This window comes from Epinephelus moara, chromosome 18, assembly GCF_006386435.1.
Source record: "Epinephelus moara isolate mb chromosome 18, YSFRI_EMoa_1.0, whole genome shotgun sequence".
NCBI classification, from domain to species: Eukaryota; Metazoa; Chordata; class Actinopteri; order Perciformes; family Serranidae; genus Epinephelus; species Epinephelus moara.
This window is the reverse complement of record NC_065523.1, coordinates 33,305,937-33,321,864: the sequence shown is the minus strand read 5'-3', so window position 1 is coordinate 33,321,864 and position 15,928 is coordinate 33,305,937. Positions and strand designations below refer to the sequence as shown.

Genomic DNA, 15,928 nt, shown 5'->3' with positions numbered 1-15,928 from the left:
GGGGGTCCAGGGACAAACCCTTAGTGTCTTGCAGTCTGGTATAGGTATGTTAGCTGGCTTTCGATACCCCGACCTTTAAGTAAAAAACACAAAATGACAGGTAGTACAATTTTATTGTGTTGTGGAGTAAATATCTTACTTTTTTTAAAAATCTTATTTTCTGTTGGCTTCTCTGACAGACAGACAGCTAGCCCTGCCAACATGCGGAAACATGGTGCCCACTGCTCACCCTGTGGTCTCACTGGTTAGCTCAGGTTAGCCTTTGCTGCTCTGCACTGTGAACTAGCCAGGTTGGGTTGGAGGTAGCTAGTAGTGCTGCTCATTTGCAGTTACTGCTGGTGATGCCATCCCAATAGTGGGACAGCATTGCTGCTGAAACAGTAACCACCCTGCAGTCTCCGTCAGGTAGCCCCTGGAGCGTAAGTGGCTTCATTTTAAGCCGCAAAGCTCCTTTAGCATTGTTAACTGGGGATGCACCATATTGTTTTTTTTGCCAATATATGGACCTCACTTGTAGAGTGACTCTCTAGTCCTCCAACCACTCAGAACAAGATGCCACCTGCTACTCAGTCTTTAACACACTCACACACCAATGGAACAGCCATCAGGAGCAATTTGGGTTTCAGTATCTTGCTTAAGAATACTTCGAAATGCGGACTAGAGGAGCCTGGGATCAACCCGCTCTACCTCTGAGCCACAACCGCAACAACTCATCAGGCCGATAATCGATACCGATATTGATATGTCCACTTTTTCCCCACCTAATTTTATCGGTCAGCAAGTCTCTTCTGTAGTGGAATTAACATCATATTATTTATGCATACTCTTGTCATGACGGCCCACCAGCAGATGGAGACATGAAATACAGTGCTTTCCAATATATATAATATTCATTCATGGGGCGTCGGTGGCTTAGTGGTAGAGCAGGCGCCCAATGTACAAGGCTGTTGCTGCAGCGGCCGGGCTCGAGTCCAGCCTGTGGCCCTTTGCTGCATGTCTCTCCCTCTCTCTCTCCCCCCTTCACACTTCACTGTCCTGTCAATTAAAGGCAAAAAATGCCCTAAAAATATCTTTTAAAAAAATATATATATATATTCATTCATTGTGCAAAATAAGAAGAAGAAGCATGTTGGCTAATTCACATCCCTATTGTTCACTATGTCAGCATCACTAGCTGTGCTGACATTGCTAACAGTGCCAATAGTACTTAAAAGTGCTAAAGGCGGTTTTCGGGCAACCCCTGGCTCGCCTGGTGGAGTGTGCGCCCCATGTAGGCTGAGTCCTTTGCAGCGGCCTGGGTTAGAGTCCAACTTGGGACCCTTTGCTGCGTTTCATCCCCCTCTTTCTTTCTCCCACCTTCCCCGTCAATCTGCAGCTGTCTTATCAGTTAAGGCAAAAATACAAAAAAAAAAAAAAAAAAAAAAAAAATCTTTAACGGGGGTTTGTGGCTCAAAATACAGAGGGTGCGCTGCTAGTTAGCTCCCACCCAACCCAGCTGGTGTACAGTGCAGAGGAGCCAAGGCTAACAGTGGAGAGCTGAGGGTAGGCAGTGGGCTCCGTGTTTCCACATGTTAACAGGGCTAACCGGCTGTCTGTGTCCCACCATGTACTGGTGGTGCACAGTGCAGTAAACTCAAGAGTAGCAAAAATAAACATACAAAATATTCTTGGCGGTTTATCAATTAACAGTTAACTGTTGACATCCCTTTTCTGTTGATTCTTATGCACCAATTTGTCCCCTTTCTGTATCAATCTATGGTGGAAATGCCTCTAATTTAATCAAAAATAAAACTCCACTGCTAGTTTCATGTTCTTATAGACCAAATAACAACAATCACATCTTTAATGTACCAAATCTACCGCCACAGGAGTGAAGCAAAACATATTCTGGCACCTAGAAAAGTAAATATTAGTGTCAGTGTACACTCTATATAAATATTTGCTCTGCTTTACCTCACACACTAAACATTTGGGGTCACCGTAGACCAGCAACTCCAGTGTTCTGCGAAGTAAAATGGAGTCTGTGGACTTTGATATAATGGCTTCAATTCCCTGTCCAAAAAGGTTCTCTGACAGCGAGGTGAAGCAGTGAAAATATTATAAATACAGCGTTCACTTAAACTGATTTAGATTTTTTTGGTGGGCCTTTTTGTTGGTGGCTAAAAGCTAACTAACTGAGGCAGGGTTTGCTCAGCGCCATTTCTTTATTTATACATGATGTGAGGGTTTTTTTACCCAGAAGCTGGAGACAAATGTCCCCAATATTAAGGTGTGTATCGCCACCCCACCCCCCAAAATCTAGACCCATGTCTTGATGTATCTATAACAGTAAGCTGAAAATCTGTGTCACAATAAAGGTCACACAGCTCCGCACGCACACAAACGAGGATGACACAATTAGCTTATTTTCCATGCTTATTTTTTGCCAATCTGTTTTTTTTTATTACAAACTTAAAAAAGAATCTGATACAATAAGAAACTGCAGTAGTAACTCCCCATTCCCGAGGGGCAGCACAGAAAACAGGTCATTGCATTTCAGTAGTGAAAGATTCATTACACATCTACAGGGTGTACAGATCAGATACAAAATAGGAAAAAAATAATAAAATACAGGCAGGAAAGAAAGCACTATATTTATACATCATCTGAACTTTTAATTATATCTATCTGACTCTTAAATGTTAAATTTTACATAGAAAATAAACTTCTTTTATGACAATGAAATATTCCAAAGTGCAAAATAAAACGCACACGTCGATATAAGCAAAGGACATCAGAATACAAAATTCTTGTTTTTCCTCTTCGTCAGTGTTCAACCCTGATTGTAGAGCAGCCTGCGTTGAGAGTTGATGTTTCAAACACTATCTGATGTGTTCTTTTCAAGTGTAAAACACAGACTGGCATTCACTCTTAAAAGATGTGAGGGCAAAACAGCTTTTACGGTAATTGCTCACATCCTCAGATCTCTCACCTCGAGAGCTTGATTTGTATGCAGAAGAAATTTAATAACTCACCTCGTTTGCTCTGAATAATCTGACAGATGTGGGGAAAGAAAAAAGGAGTCACTTGGACAATTTGGACATGCACGTGACTAAAAATCTCTACACACTCACAGACACACAAATGAACAGGTGCCTCATGTATTTTCCGCAGGCCATCTCAACCAGGGTTGACGAACATCAGATCACATTCACAGCACATTCATTTCCTTCGTCCCTTCTGAACCTGCCGTAACACTGTCGTCCTATTGAGGAGATATACTATAATTATTTTTTTTCCGGGTGCAGAGAGGTAGAAACCCCTTAAATCCTTCAGGGTAATTTAAATTATGGCATTACATTGCACTGGAGAAGGGTGAGCATCTGTGCAAGCAAAGACAGTCTGGGATATGGCTATAGTATCAGGACCAAAGGACCAGGCTGATGGGGAGGAGAGGACAAAAAAAAATGGGGTGAGGAAAAGTAACATCTGATGGAATATATAATACGAGGGAGGTAAAATAACATTTTGTTCATATAAATCTGGGGTCAGGTACTGTAGTCGCACACAGGCGAATATAGGAGTGTTAGTGTTGATGTGAAATTATTTAAAGGTCCACTGTGTAGGATTTAGGTGGATATATTTGCAGAAGTATGTTTTCTTTAGTACAGTGGCTCCTAACTGGTGGGTCGTTGGTCCATTCTGAATGGCCTGCAAGTGACTCACGAACGTGTCAAATTTGTAAAAAAAAACAAAAAACAACAACTTTATTCTGAATTACAGTGGATTTCTGGCATATCTGAAGTGCTGTTTCCTGCTGTAGAATGAGTGACTAACGGACAGCTACTTGACAGAAATGGCAAACTAGCTCGACGACATGGCCAAACGCAAGTATGACGCTGAAGGTATTAAACTGTGTGGACCTTGAGCCAGTTGGGAACCACTGCTTTAGTGTATAATCACCTGAAAATAAGAATTGTTTTTGTTAGCTTAGAATGAGCCATTTATATCTACACATGGAGTGGGTCTTTGTTTCGCAGTAACCCAGAGCGGTCAAATCAAACACCGGCTCTAGATGAGGCCATTCACATATCTGTGTCGTCCACTGTAGTTAGAAGCCACTTCGCGACACAAGCGTTGGAAAGACACTGATTTTATTTTATCTTTCACGTTAAACTGCTTCACTTGATGTTTTTATCAGTTTAAATTTATCTAGTTTGGCCCCTAGGAAAAACCTCTGAATGTCAGGATCTTAAGTTATCAGAGAAAAAGGTGACATGCCAAACAGCATAGGAGAAACACTGATCTGTAAAGTGAAACTGCTTTATTCAGTGTGTTTACTGGTTTAAACCACTGTGTCCTTTTGTTTTCGAGAGGAAAAGACCTCTATGGATAATTTGGCTCCTGGTTAAAACCTCCTAAACATCTGGATGTTAAGTTATCAGTGAAAAAAGGTGAGCACACATTCGCAGGTGCTGGGCTAGCAGCCTGTCTCCAACATGCCAAACAGCATTGGAGAAACACTAATTTGTAACCTGAAACTGCTTAATTCAGTGTTTTGATCTGTTTAAATCACCTGGTCCGCTTGTTTAGAGAGGAAGAGACCTCTGTGGATAATTCAGCTCCTGGTAAAAACCTCCTAAACGTCTGGATCAGAAATTAGGTGAGCAAACAGTAAGTTATCAGAGACAAAAACTGAGCCACACTGGCAGGTGTTGGGCTCATGGCCCCTCTCCGAGATGCCAAACAGCGACTGAGAAACACTGATTGTATATGTGAAACTGCTCAGTGTTTTTACTGGTTTTAATTTGGCTCCTGATAAAAACCTCCTGAACAACAAATACTTAAGAAATTCTAACTGGGAAAAGTTTCAGCTGGTTGCAATCCTCCCCAGTAGATGCTACTAAATCCCCTTAAATCTTACACGCTGTTCCTTTAAAAAAAAAACAAAGAGGGGAAAAAACTGGGTGATGGACAATTTCAGGGGCAAAAATAAGCGGGGCGATGACACAATATGCAGTGAATTCACATAAAACGGGGAGATGGACATTCTATGCACTCTAAATTAAATCTGAAATGTGGAGATTTTTGGTTTAAATGTACTGCCTATGGGAGTAGTGTTGTCAGACTGCCCTGGGAGCACAGAGAGAGAAAAGTGATATCAGCCATCTTTTCCTACACAATCCCACTGTAAACATTCACATCTTGAACTTCAACTCCAACTTGAAGAATGAATACATTTACCCGTCTTATTAGACAAATGCTGTACAAGGTACAATACACATTCAATACTTTTTATTCTGTACATCTTTTTATTTTTGTCTCGGTTTGCATATATTCACGTTATTTTCTGAAAAAATAACCTCAGCATGTAAGAAACTAAACAAAGAATCTGAACATAAGAACTTTGTATATACATATTCCTGGACTCGTCATGTCTTACTCATACAAATGTTAAGTGATCATTTTGCAAAAACAAAAATATAGAAATATTGGAAATAAATTACAAAACAAGAAAATTATAAATGCATCTTTCCCTCACAATCGTAACATTTACAGAGATGTGTACCTCCCCACCCCGTTCCCTTGAAAAGAAACAAAAAAAAAAAAGAAATAAAATCTTGCATGCATATGACAAGCTGTCACATTGCAAAAACCAGCGTGAGCACAAGTCAAGGGTCCTCGGGTCGTCTTATACAAAAACATTTATGGGTACTTGCAAACATTCAAATAAACGGACGGGACTAACAGCATCTCCTCACCAGCACGATGCATTTGAATACAAATTAAGCTCCTGTTTGAATCTCTAAAGCATTTCATGACAGCTGAATTAATTGTTACCAAACAGAGGGCGAAGGAATGGCGTATCGCTCGTGTCTGTGGGCGACACGCAGCATCAGCAGCCCAGTAATAAAGTGCCGGACAGCTCAAACGGACATCTGAGAGTTACCCTTCCCTGTAGTGACTAACCAACAATCACATGGACCCGGCTGGTAAACAAACCATTGTTAGGGACGAGAGACTTCCACAGATCTGACACGCTATCCAATAAAGCCACAAAAGCCACACACCACATTCATCTTTGTCCACGTAACTGCGGAAAAACACACAACCTGAACTGTATCACTCTGGTTTTCCTTTGTTAACAGCCAGAAGAGAAAAGATCAGTGAAGAATTTCAAGAGGAGGGAGAGAACAGTGTGAGCCTTTGGCTTCAATACCATTTAAGCTCACCAGAAACGTGTTCTGGGTTTTAAAGTGTCGCTCTCTAAGCCAATACAGCCTGGACGCCACCGAGGCAACACAACCCTCTAACTGCTTCGCTCTCCCTTTCCTTTGGTCTTCCCCTCTCTCCCATCTCTCCTCTCTCCTCCCCATGCAGAGGAAAACCTCTCCTTCATAGTCAAAGTCATGCTAAGCCATTTATCACAATCCCTGTTGCATCCCCTATGCCTCTTCACCTTCACACACTGCTGATTGGAATTGTGTGCATGTGCACGTTTCTGCATGTGTGCGTCCATTTGAATTCATGTATGAGATCATAACTTACATCCCAGTGTGTATAATTGAGGTATCAGTGCAGTGTTATTGTCTTAAAATGCAAAAAAATTGACTTGCTTTTCACATTCCCCAAGGTTTCCCTGACCTTCCAGCTGCAGCTTCCCCTGACAGATACAATACATTCTACTACATCACTCCCTTACCACCCCAATGCTCCCCTTCTGCTCCCTCCGCTGCTCCCACTTCATTTAAACCCGTGTCATGTACGCATTCCAGCTGACGATAAACTGCTTCCAATATGCGCCCCGTGACAACAACAGAGTCAAATTGTGCCCGCGCACGAGTGCGTTTCAAGGGTAACGGGGCCCACCGTACAAACAATGAGTCTCTCCATCACGCTGAGCCACAACAAAACAGAACAGGACTACACACACAGAGACAGCAGAGCCCCCCTCTCTGTATTTGTGGCAAGTAGGGCAGAGCAGATTGCAGAGCAAAGTGCTGAGCTTTCCACAGCCGTCGTTCCCTGCAGGACTTGGCGAGGTCCTTTTTCACAGCATGACAGTGCAGTGCAAAAACAGAGCTATACTAGAGCCGGGTCCATTAAACTACAAGTCAAGGGGAAAAAAGCCCCTCACATTAACATTCAATGCTAAATAATAAACATAAAGAGATTGGCAACGACTCAAGGTAGAAAGGAACTCACCCCCCACCCCACCCACTCCTGTCATCAGAGCCAACACACAGAACGTGATGAGTAACGGCAACGGACAAAAGGGCAGGGTGGGGTTGGAGGAACGAAACAAATCACATGAATTATTCAGTGGACGTGGTATTTTAAATCTTTGTAGTAAAACTAATTCTTAACTTGTATTAGTATTAGAACAATTTGTTAGAAAAACTGAAAATATCTGGAGCATCATTGTCCAAAACCCACCTCCTCTGACAATTCTTATCGTTACAAATGAAGGCTTAGTTGGCCAGCACAACAGGCTGGAAGGACTGGCTAGGATATTGCAGGTTGTAGCTTCCTAAACCCTCGACAAACGGCGGCTTCTCCATGTAGGAGATTCCTCCGTTGCTGCCAATGATGCCCACGCTCTGGGCGGGGGGAGGGCTGGAGAAGGGGTCAAAGGACGGGTGGGTGTTGACAGTGTGGGGGGGTTGAAATGGGCTGGCATGGGGCTGCATGGGCTGGGTGTCAGCATCAAAGTAAAGCGGGCCTGGGGATCCTGGGTAGACAAACTCTTTGGCGTTGGGAGAGAGCTGGCTGGCGATGGGACCTCCGAGGGAGTGCAAGGAGAGAGACAGGGGCTTGTGCTTGAGCAGCTCTGGAGCTGAGATGGTGGTGGGAGAGCGCGTGAGCATCCTCTGGGCAGGTGGTATGACGACTCCAGAGCTAGCTGCCGACCCGGCCCCACTGCACTTCTTCATCTTGGTCGAGCCGAATTTAGTGGCGGCGAAGCTGGCGGTGGTAAAGGTGATGGGCTGAGGACGGGCGGTGGGAAGTGCGGAGGGTGGCTGCTGAGTGGAGAGGTAGGGCAGCCCGCCGCTGGGAGGTGAAGGGGTAGAGGTGTTTGAGGAGTGGGCAGCAGGGTCGGTGGGTGTGCTGGAGCTGGGGTAGCTGAAGAGGCCGGGGCAGGACTGGGCAGATAGAGGTGTGGGAGAGCTGGAGAGCGAAGGCATGAGGGCGGGAGATGCCTGGCTTCCTATTGGGACAAACACCTGAGCTTCTGGGTTAAAGCCCAGACTCTTGGCCTCCTCTGCCTCTGCATCTCCTTTACCCTCTCTGATCACCCCCTCAGCCCTCTCGCTGTCACAGCCGAGGCCTGGGGGGTCCTCCAGGTAGAGAACCTTCACCGCCCCCTTCTCTCCAATCTGGTAGGAAACCTCGTAAGGGTCAATCCAAACACTGAGCTCCGCAGGAACATTTGCACGCACTTCCTCCGTGTCCAGTCCACTTCTCTTGGCGGCCAACTCCACCACGGGGTCCCTCGGCGCTCCCAGGTGAATGCAGCGGAAGGCGGAGCCCCTGAGAGGGGCCTCAGGGTACCAGTGACCCTCAAAACGAGACATCAGTATCCTCTCCAGCTCCTCGCCGAACAGGTCAGCTCGACGCCGAGGCAGCTTGTTGTACAGGTAGGACACGATGAAGTTGAGGGCGACCTTCACTTCTAGATGCATGGCTGCACCGGGTTAGCGCCGTCGTGGGAGCAAAGTGATCAAGATGATGCTGAAAGTGAGGCAATGCAACTGTAACAAGGAGTTTTTCCCTCTGGCTTATTGTAAAGTGTATGATTCTTTTAGTGTCACCATGGTAAAGGCACCTTGAAGGCGGGGGCAGCAGGTTGCAGGCTGTCTTTTGTTATCACAAATACGTAGCAATGTTTTCAGGTCCCAACTGTGAAGAAGAAAACAGAAGAAAGGAGTCATTTTAAGAAAGAACCAGAGGAATATTAAAGGGGAGATCAAGGGAGATGAATTAAAAATAAAGACGGGGGAGGATGCTGTTACCCAGCTGTAAACAATTAATTACAGTTATAGTTTTTGGACAAAGAAAGCCAGATTGTTGAACGGGGGCTGGAGTGTGCCACCAGAATTAACAGACTCTCCCAGTAATTAATTACAGCTCATTATTTTCGATATTAATGAAAAATATATGCATTTAATTTTTGTCTAAACACCAACATCAGCACTAAAATATACTGAAATATATATTGTTTTCTGCCAGTTCTTTGAACAATCGCAATATTTCAACTTCACACAACCTCCATCGCAGTAAAGAAACGCTATTAAATGAGGCACTTTTGCTCACAATAAATGAACAGAGATTGTGGTGGTTTAGTAAATGTATCAATTGAAGAAGTATTTCACTGTTAGAAGATGATATCCCCATAAAACAGGGCTATCTATGCAGTAGAAAGACAAATACTTTTGAAATCAGTGCTACGTGACCAGAGAAAACAGAGGCTGTGGTATTCACTTTCCCTTTAGAGGTAGAAAACCTACAACTACCAGAAAGCACTGCACCTCACAGGTTCAATAAAAGCTCCGGGCTGGTGGGTGATGCAATGCTAGCTTTGCTGTTTTTTGGCAGGAAACAATAGTGGGTCTGGCTCTGGCCGATAACAAACAATCTCAAATTACAGTTAAATGGTGAAATAAAATATGTTTCTGAAAAAAATTAAGGCAAGAATAGTAACAAAATCTTTGTTTATATTTGTTCAGCACTGCTTAGTTTTACAGTTTTATTTCAGTATTTTCAGCTTCTGATTTTACAATACAGCTAACAATATTCTGCCCACTTCCTGTTCACAAATTCTCATGTTACAGCCATACAGTGCACTAAAATATGTGTGACGACATTTTAGGCAAGAAATAGGCAAAACAGTAACATAATCCTGATTTATATTTGATCACCGTTGCCTAGTTTTACAGTCAGTACATTTACATGCACAGCTTAATCGAGCTATGCTCAAAATTCAATTTTGGCGTCTAATCGGACTTCTCTCCTTGTCCCAGTTTACAAGCAACTGAGAAAATCGAATTACTGACGGGAACGTGTCCTCCTCCTCAACACTAGGTGGCGATATGCGTCGTTTCAGCGGGTTAATACGGCCCCCTTTCCGGTTGACCTATTACATCACTTAATAATAAACAACTGGAGTCAGGCGGCAGACCGGCATTTTCGAACAACAGCAAGATGGATAATCTTACAGCTTTGTTCATCTCATATGTAAGTACGCGTTACTGATTGTGCAGATAAGGTGCAGGCTATCCCTCGTGGTCATGGTGATTTCGAGAGGCAGACAAGAACGCCGTATTCTGTTGGAGGGCTACAACAATAGCATGTCTTGTCTGTTCCGGGGTCATACGCCAGCACGGGGGGTGTGGAGCATGCGCACATGCATTGTCTAGTTTAACTCCGATTATGGCGTATACATGCCAGAGAAAATCGAATTCCAATCGCATTATCTGGGTGTCTTAATCAGAGTTGGATTCCAATCGCATTATCTGGGTGTCTTAATCAGAGTTGGAGAACTCCGATATTAGTTGGAGTAACGCGTTTACATGCAATTCAGTTGTCCAGTTAAAGTCGGATTAAGGCAATAATTCGTTTTTTTCAAGTGTCATGTGAACGAGTGTGACTGGAGTCTGGTCTGAGCTCTCTCTTGATCCACTTCTATTCTCTTTGACATATTATAGTTAAACAGTAAACTAAAGTACGTTTCTGAAGACATTTTGGGTGAGAAATAGGCAATACAGTAACAGAATCTTGGTTCTTATTTGATCATCACTACCTGGTTTTACAGTTTGATCATGAATTTGGTCTAAATTTAAGAGAGAGATATAGTCATATTACAGTTAAACGGTTAGCTAAAATAGGTTTATGAAAACATTTTATACAAGAAATAAGCAATACAGTAACAGAACCTTGGTTTGTACTAGATCAGCACTGCTTAGTTTTACCATCTTATCCCAGTTTTTTAAGCCTCCGTTTATACAAAAAAGCAAACTCTTGAATTACAGCCAAACAGTGCACTGAAATATGTCTCTGAAGACATTTTAGGTGAGAACTAAGCAATACAGTCACAGAATCTTGGTTTATATTTGATAAGCACTGCCTTGTTTTACAGTTTGAACAGAGTCTGAGGGGCGGGTCTCTCTCTTGATCCGCTTTTATACTCTCTGTTGTACTGCAAATAAACAGTATGCATAAATGTTTCTAAAAACATTTAAGAGGAGAAATAGGCAACACAGTGACAGAATCTTGGTTTATATTTGACCAGCGTTATTTTACAGTTAGATTTGAGTCTGAGGTGCAGGTCTCTCGCTTGATCCACTTCTATACTCCTTGTTGTATTGCAGTTAAACTATAAACCTAAGTGTTTCTGAAAACATTTAAGGTGGAAAATAGGCGATGCAGTGACAAAATCTTGGTTCATATTGGATCAGCACTGTTAGGTTTAACAGTCTGATCTGATTTTGGTCTGCGTTTGAGAGAGAAAGAAAGAGGGGCAGGTCTCTCGCTTGATCCACTTCTATACTCCTTGTTGTATTGCAGTTAAACCATAAACTAAAATGTTTCTGAAAACGTTTAAGGCGGGAAATAGGCAAAACAGTAACAGAATCTTGGTTCATATTTGATCAGCACTGTTAGGTTTAACAGTCTGATCTGAATTTGGTCTGCGCTTGAGAGAGAAAGAAAGAGGGGTGGGTCTCTCTCTCTTGATCCGCTTCTATACTCTGTGTCCATGGTGGTGGGCCTACAAAAATGAGGCAGTACAAACAGTAATTCGAGCTAGGTAAGGAGGGGGAGATTGGAGATCTGAGCACTGGTAGGATGGAGGAAAGTTGACCACATTTGATTTCCACATATACCACCCACATTGTTATGATACAGAGCTGGCTGAAAATCAGCAAAGCGCCCCTTTAAGTGAACGCTTCATTGATTTACATAATTATTTGAGTGGCACACTCCAGCCTCCATATAGGTCACTGCTCTAATGAAAGCAAGAAAAATACACGCCTGCATGAGAGCAGTAGAAGAGCCACAGCTTAATACATTATGTACTGAGACATTTCTATACTGACCTGTGAGGGCAAACATTGATTCAAATAAAAAAAAACTGGGCAATGTGTTGTGAAATGTTTCTGAAGCTGTCAAAAATAGATTCAAAGAGCTCGGGGAAACGGTGTGAAAAGCTTCCATTATGGCTTTAGGAATGGAATTATACAGGATAGCAAAAATACAGTATGTGTGATGAGCGGAAAACATCCCAGTTTCACCTAATCTACATACTGGGAGGTGAGCAAATTCATTTACACGACCACTATTCTTATTCAGTAGCAAACACCACTGATACACGTTTTATATTTTGGTTTTATCAGCTGCAGGATCTACTGATGGATGTAACAGATGCTGTGTTGTGGGCCTCATAAATCCTTTATAATCTGAATCCGATCCCACGGAGTGCCTCCTGCCTAATGCTTCAGCACAGTCACACAGCATCCATTCATCACCGGGCAGAGTCAAACTGAATGAAAGATTACATGCAAAAAAAACAACACACAACAACACCACAGAAACACAGAGGGAAGAGGTGTAAAATGGCAGGACAGTTAGTCGACTTCACAGAACAGCATTTCCCACCATGCAGCGCGCGTGATCACCCCCTCCCCTCCCCCTCTATACACACACAAACAATTCACTAACATTCACTTCCCTGCCAGATGGGGATTCGGCAGCTAAGATTAGAAAGACGCCTCCGATTAAAGACAATTCTAATGTTATTACAGATAAAGCTGCACAGGCTGGATGCAGGGCTGCCGGAGTGACAGTTCAAGATTTACATTTCCCCCTATCGCACGAAAAAGGTGACATTGAAGGATAAGATGGGGGGTTGGTTAGAATGGGCTATAAATAGGGCCCCATTTTGCATCATCTATGGTGCAAATTCCTCTCCAGCACCTGAGTTATTAAACACGAGATGAAATGTAGGAAAGGATCTTTTGAGCGCATGAGAATCCACCGGTCCACCTGCAACAGCAAGCATCACTGAAAACCTTGAACACACACACAGCTAAGCTACCTCCAGCTTCTTCTGCATTTCCTACCTCTCATTATAAAAAAAAAAGGCAACAGCAATAAACACAATGTCATCCAATGATATCAGGGGAATAGCTCAGTTAATATGTGCAGATGTGTTGCTTCAGGAGTGCAAGAAATGGTCCTAATCTTAAACCACAGCTTGTAGTTTTAATAAAAACACCCAGATCTTTCACGTCCATAAATCCCCTGCCTGTGTTCATATATTTATTCCTCACCTGCAGGTTTGTCACACAGCTTGAAGGCTTCATTTTGTGCAGGCCTGTTGTTGCGGGTCAGAGCAGCAGCAGGTCCTATAGTGCTATTTTTGTTTACATGGACTCATTATCAGAGCTGCAAATGTGTGGCACCGTGTGCTGCAAAGCATCCACCACATGCCAGGTTTCATCTATTGGGAACCACATCTAGTGAGCTTACAGGCAGCACAAGCTAATGCACATTATATATAACAGACATATGAAAGCAGAAGCACCTTTAGAAATGTTATGAGGGAGGGTTTATGGAGGCCATGGACATAAAGCCTCAACACAATTTTCCTTTTTGCTGAATGCCTCTCACTTCTCCCTGTGTAACTGTAAATATATTGATATTCATGGAGCTTTTTGCATGCTGCACAACAATGGAGGTAAACATGCAAGAGGTGGCGTGAGATTGGAGAAATATCACCCAGGTTTGCATGTGTGATGACAAGCTCAGATAATAAGGGAGCAGGGTCTACCTGGGGATTACTGCCATATGTCAGTCAAAAGGCACTGGAGCAGAAAGGACACTGGTTTAGCTGACATGCAAGTGAAGAATCCCCCCTCATGCCAAATTGTCGCTGTAAATTAAATTATAAGGCTAATTAAGTGGTGAACAGCCTATCGACCGAGTGTGTGCTCACTGTGCAACGAAGAAGAGTCCCTCCTCAGCATAAACAACCCCATCACACAGCATATACAGAGAAACATGACAGCTGAGCAAATTTTAAGGGGCACCTCAGCTGATATATAATGGCCTGAGAGAAAAACAAAAGTCTGTATTTAATGGCTGAACCTGTGCTCATTCATTATAGTGAGCGCGTTTTGATGGACATCCAGGACAAACAGCAACACACAGCAACATGCTGTTGTCAATGCACACGCCTTATACGGATTGTTAAATAAAATGAAGCCCTTCAAAGCACCGGCTGACATTTAATTACTCACCTATCGTCTCTGATGCTCCAGCTTGACTTGTACTCCTGCGTTTCTGTTTTTATTCCCTTGTGTTGTCTCGGATTGCAAGGCGGATTTATCGAGTCGTTGCTGCAGATATTCACCACTAGATTTATTTCACCTTGGTGTTGTTGGTATTTTTTAACTGCTGCCCCAATTCTCACACAGCCAAAGGATTTTCCCAGTTAGTCTTCAGCTGACAGTTTGCATGGAGGGTCCAGAGAAACTTTACTGTTTGACAACCCGGCGTATTTATACAGTGTGACTCGCCCACACGCCCGTGACGGCAGGGACTACTTTCTTTATGTTATTGTAGCTGCTGTTTTATTATTTTAAATAACGGTGTCCATGCACCTACTCACCTGTCTGCAAATCATTAATACCATCTCTGTACTTGTTATCTATATTTATATTAACCTGCAGCTTGATTTTGAAAAATAAATAAAAAGATAAACATGATATTTTTAATTTTCAAGACAATATGTGTATTTGTAGTCATTTTAGAAAAGCAGCGACGCCAAAAACTGAAAATGCAACGTTTTTCAGGCCGTGTTTACCTAACAGGCTCTAGTTTAATCGGCGGAGGGATATTTGTAGTTTTCTACGGTGCTGAGCAATTTGCTAAAAATATAAGCGGTGATAGCAACAGAGTCTCTATTGGCTGAGAGGGGGGAGGACCCACACAGTATTGGGCTGCAGCCTCCATTTAACAGCTGAAGAAACCTGGCTTGTACTAGGGGCTTCTGGGAAATGATGTTCTTCTTTATCACTCAATGATGCGCGGTAATGAGAGTGTTAAATAATAAAACGTGCTTTGGCTTTTTGTTGACTCTGGGTTTCTATTCTATTCTATTCTATTCTATTGTATTCTATTATATTATAGAATTTATGGTGTCTAATCAGTTGGACTATGGAAATGGACTTTGTATAAACAAAATGAATCAATTAAAATTATATGAATTAAAACCCACACATTCCCAAATGTTCTTTATTTAATTTCTTTTTTTTTCAATTTTACATGAACACATTTAGTTACCATATTTTGCAGGCATGCCTCCTATCTTTACTTCATCACTTGACTCTTTGATTTTAGAGCTCACATGAAGGGCTTTTAACCAAAACTAAAGTATGCGTTTGCATTTAAAAATATTATTACAGTTATTGACGCTAACATCAACTTAAGGCATTTGAAATACATAATCATGCATTTGTTATTAAATTTCGAAGTACTGGATTTCAGGTAGAAAATATTTTTAACATAAAATGGGGTTGAAAATGACATTAAAGGAATGGACAGTACTGAGTGAGCCTATAAACATGCTGTTCACTTCAATAATGTCCTCCAGCCAAGGCTATTTTATGATTTTTTTTAACTTGAGTGTCTAATATTGCATTAAAAATATAAAAATGTACTAATTTATTATATTTCTATCATATCATATGTGATATTATATTATGTTTTATGGACATCGTTTAGTTCTAGTGGTGAAAAAGTATTGAGAATTTTTACTTAAGAAAAGTAGCAATACTGAATTACAAAAATACTGAATATTAGCAGTAAAATTTCTCCAAAATGATCCCATTCTAAAGTATTTGTATCATTATTGATGCTGTGTTGCTGGGGTGAAGCTATAGTTGTAGTT

At 42.2% G+C, this 15,928-nt stretch overlaps 1 protein-coding gene across 2 annotated transcripts; it reads right to left on the bottom strand.

The window, feature by feature from the left end:
• Positions 1-2,364: 2,364 nt before the first annotated feature.
• LOC126405742 (protein Tob2) lies at positions 2,365-14,516 on the bottom strand. Of its 2 annotated transcripts, XM_050069641.1 has the most exons (3): positions 14,277-14,516; positions 8,807-8,880; positions 2,365-8,712 (listed from the first exon to the last, which is right to left on the bottom strand). In XM_050069641.1, exon 3 carries the CDS (start codon positions 8,661-8,663, stop codon positions 7,452-7,454), a length of 1,212 nt encoding a protein of 403 aa, XP_049925598.1. In that variant the 5' UTR covers positions 8,664-8,712; positions 8,807-8,880; positions 14,277-14,516; the 3' UTR covers positions 2,365-7,451. The 2 variants fall into 2 exon arrangements, with proteins under 2 accessions (XP_049925598.1, XP_049925597.1); XM_050069640.1 differs by having other exon boundaries at positions 2,365-8,880.
• Between the last annotated feature and the right edge of the window lie 1,412 nt (positions 14,517-15,928).

Bases quoted from the DNA above. Each gene is read 5' to 3' on its own strand.
- LOC126405742 (XM_050069640.1), bottom strand. From the start codon at position 8,663: ATGCATCTAGAAGTGAAGGTCGCCCTCAACTTCATCGTGTCCTACCTG.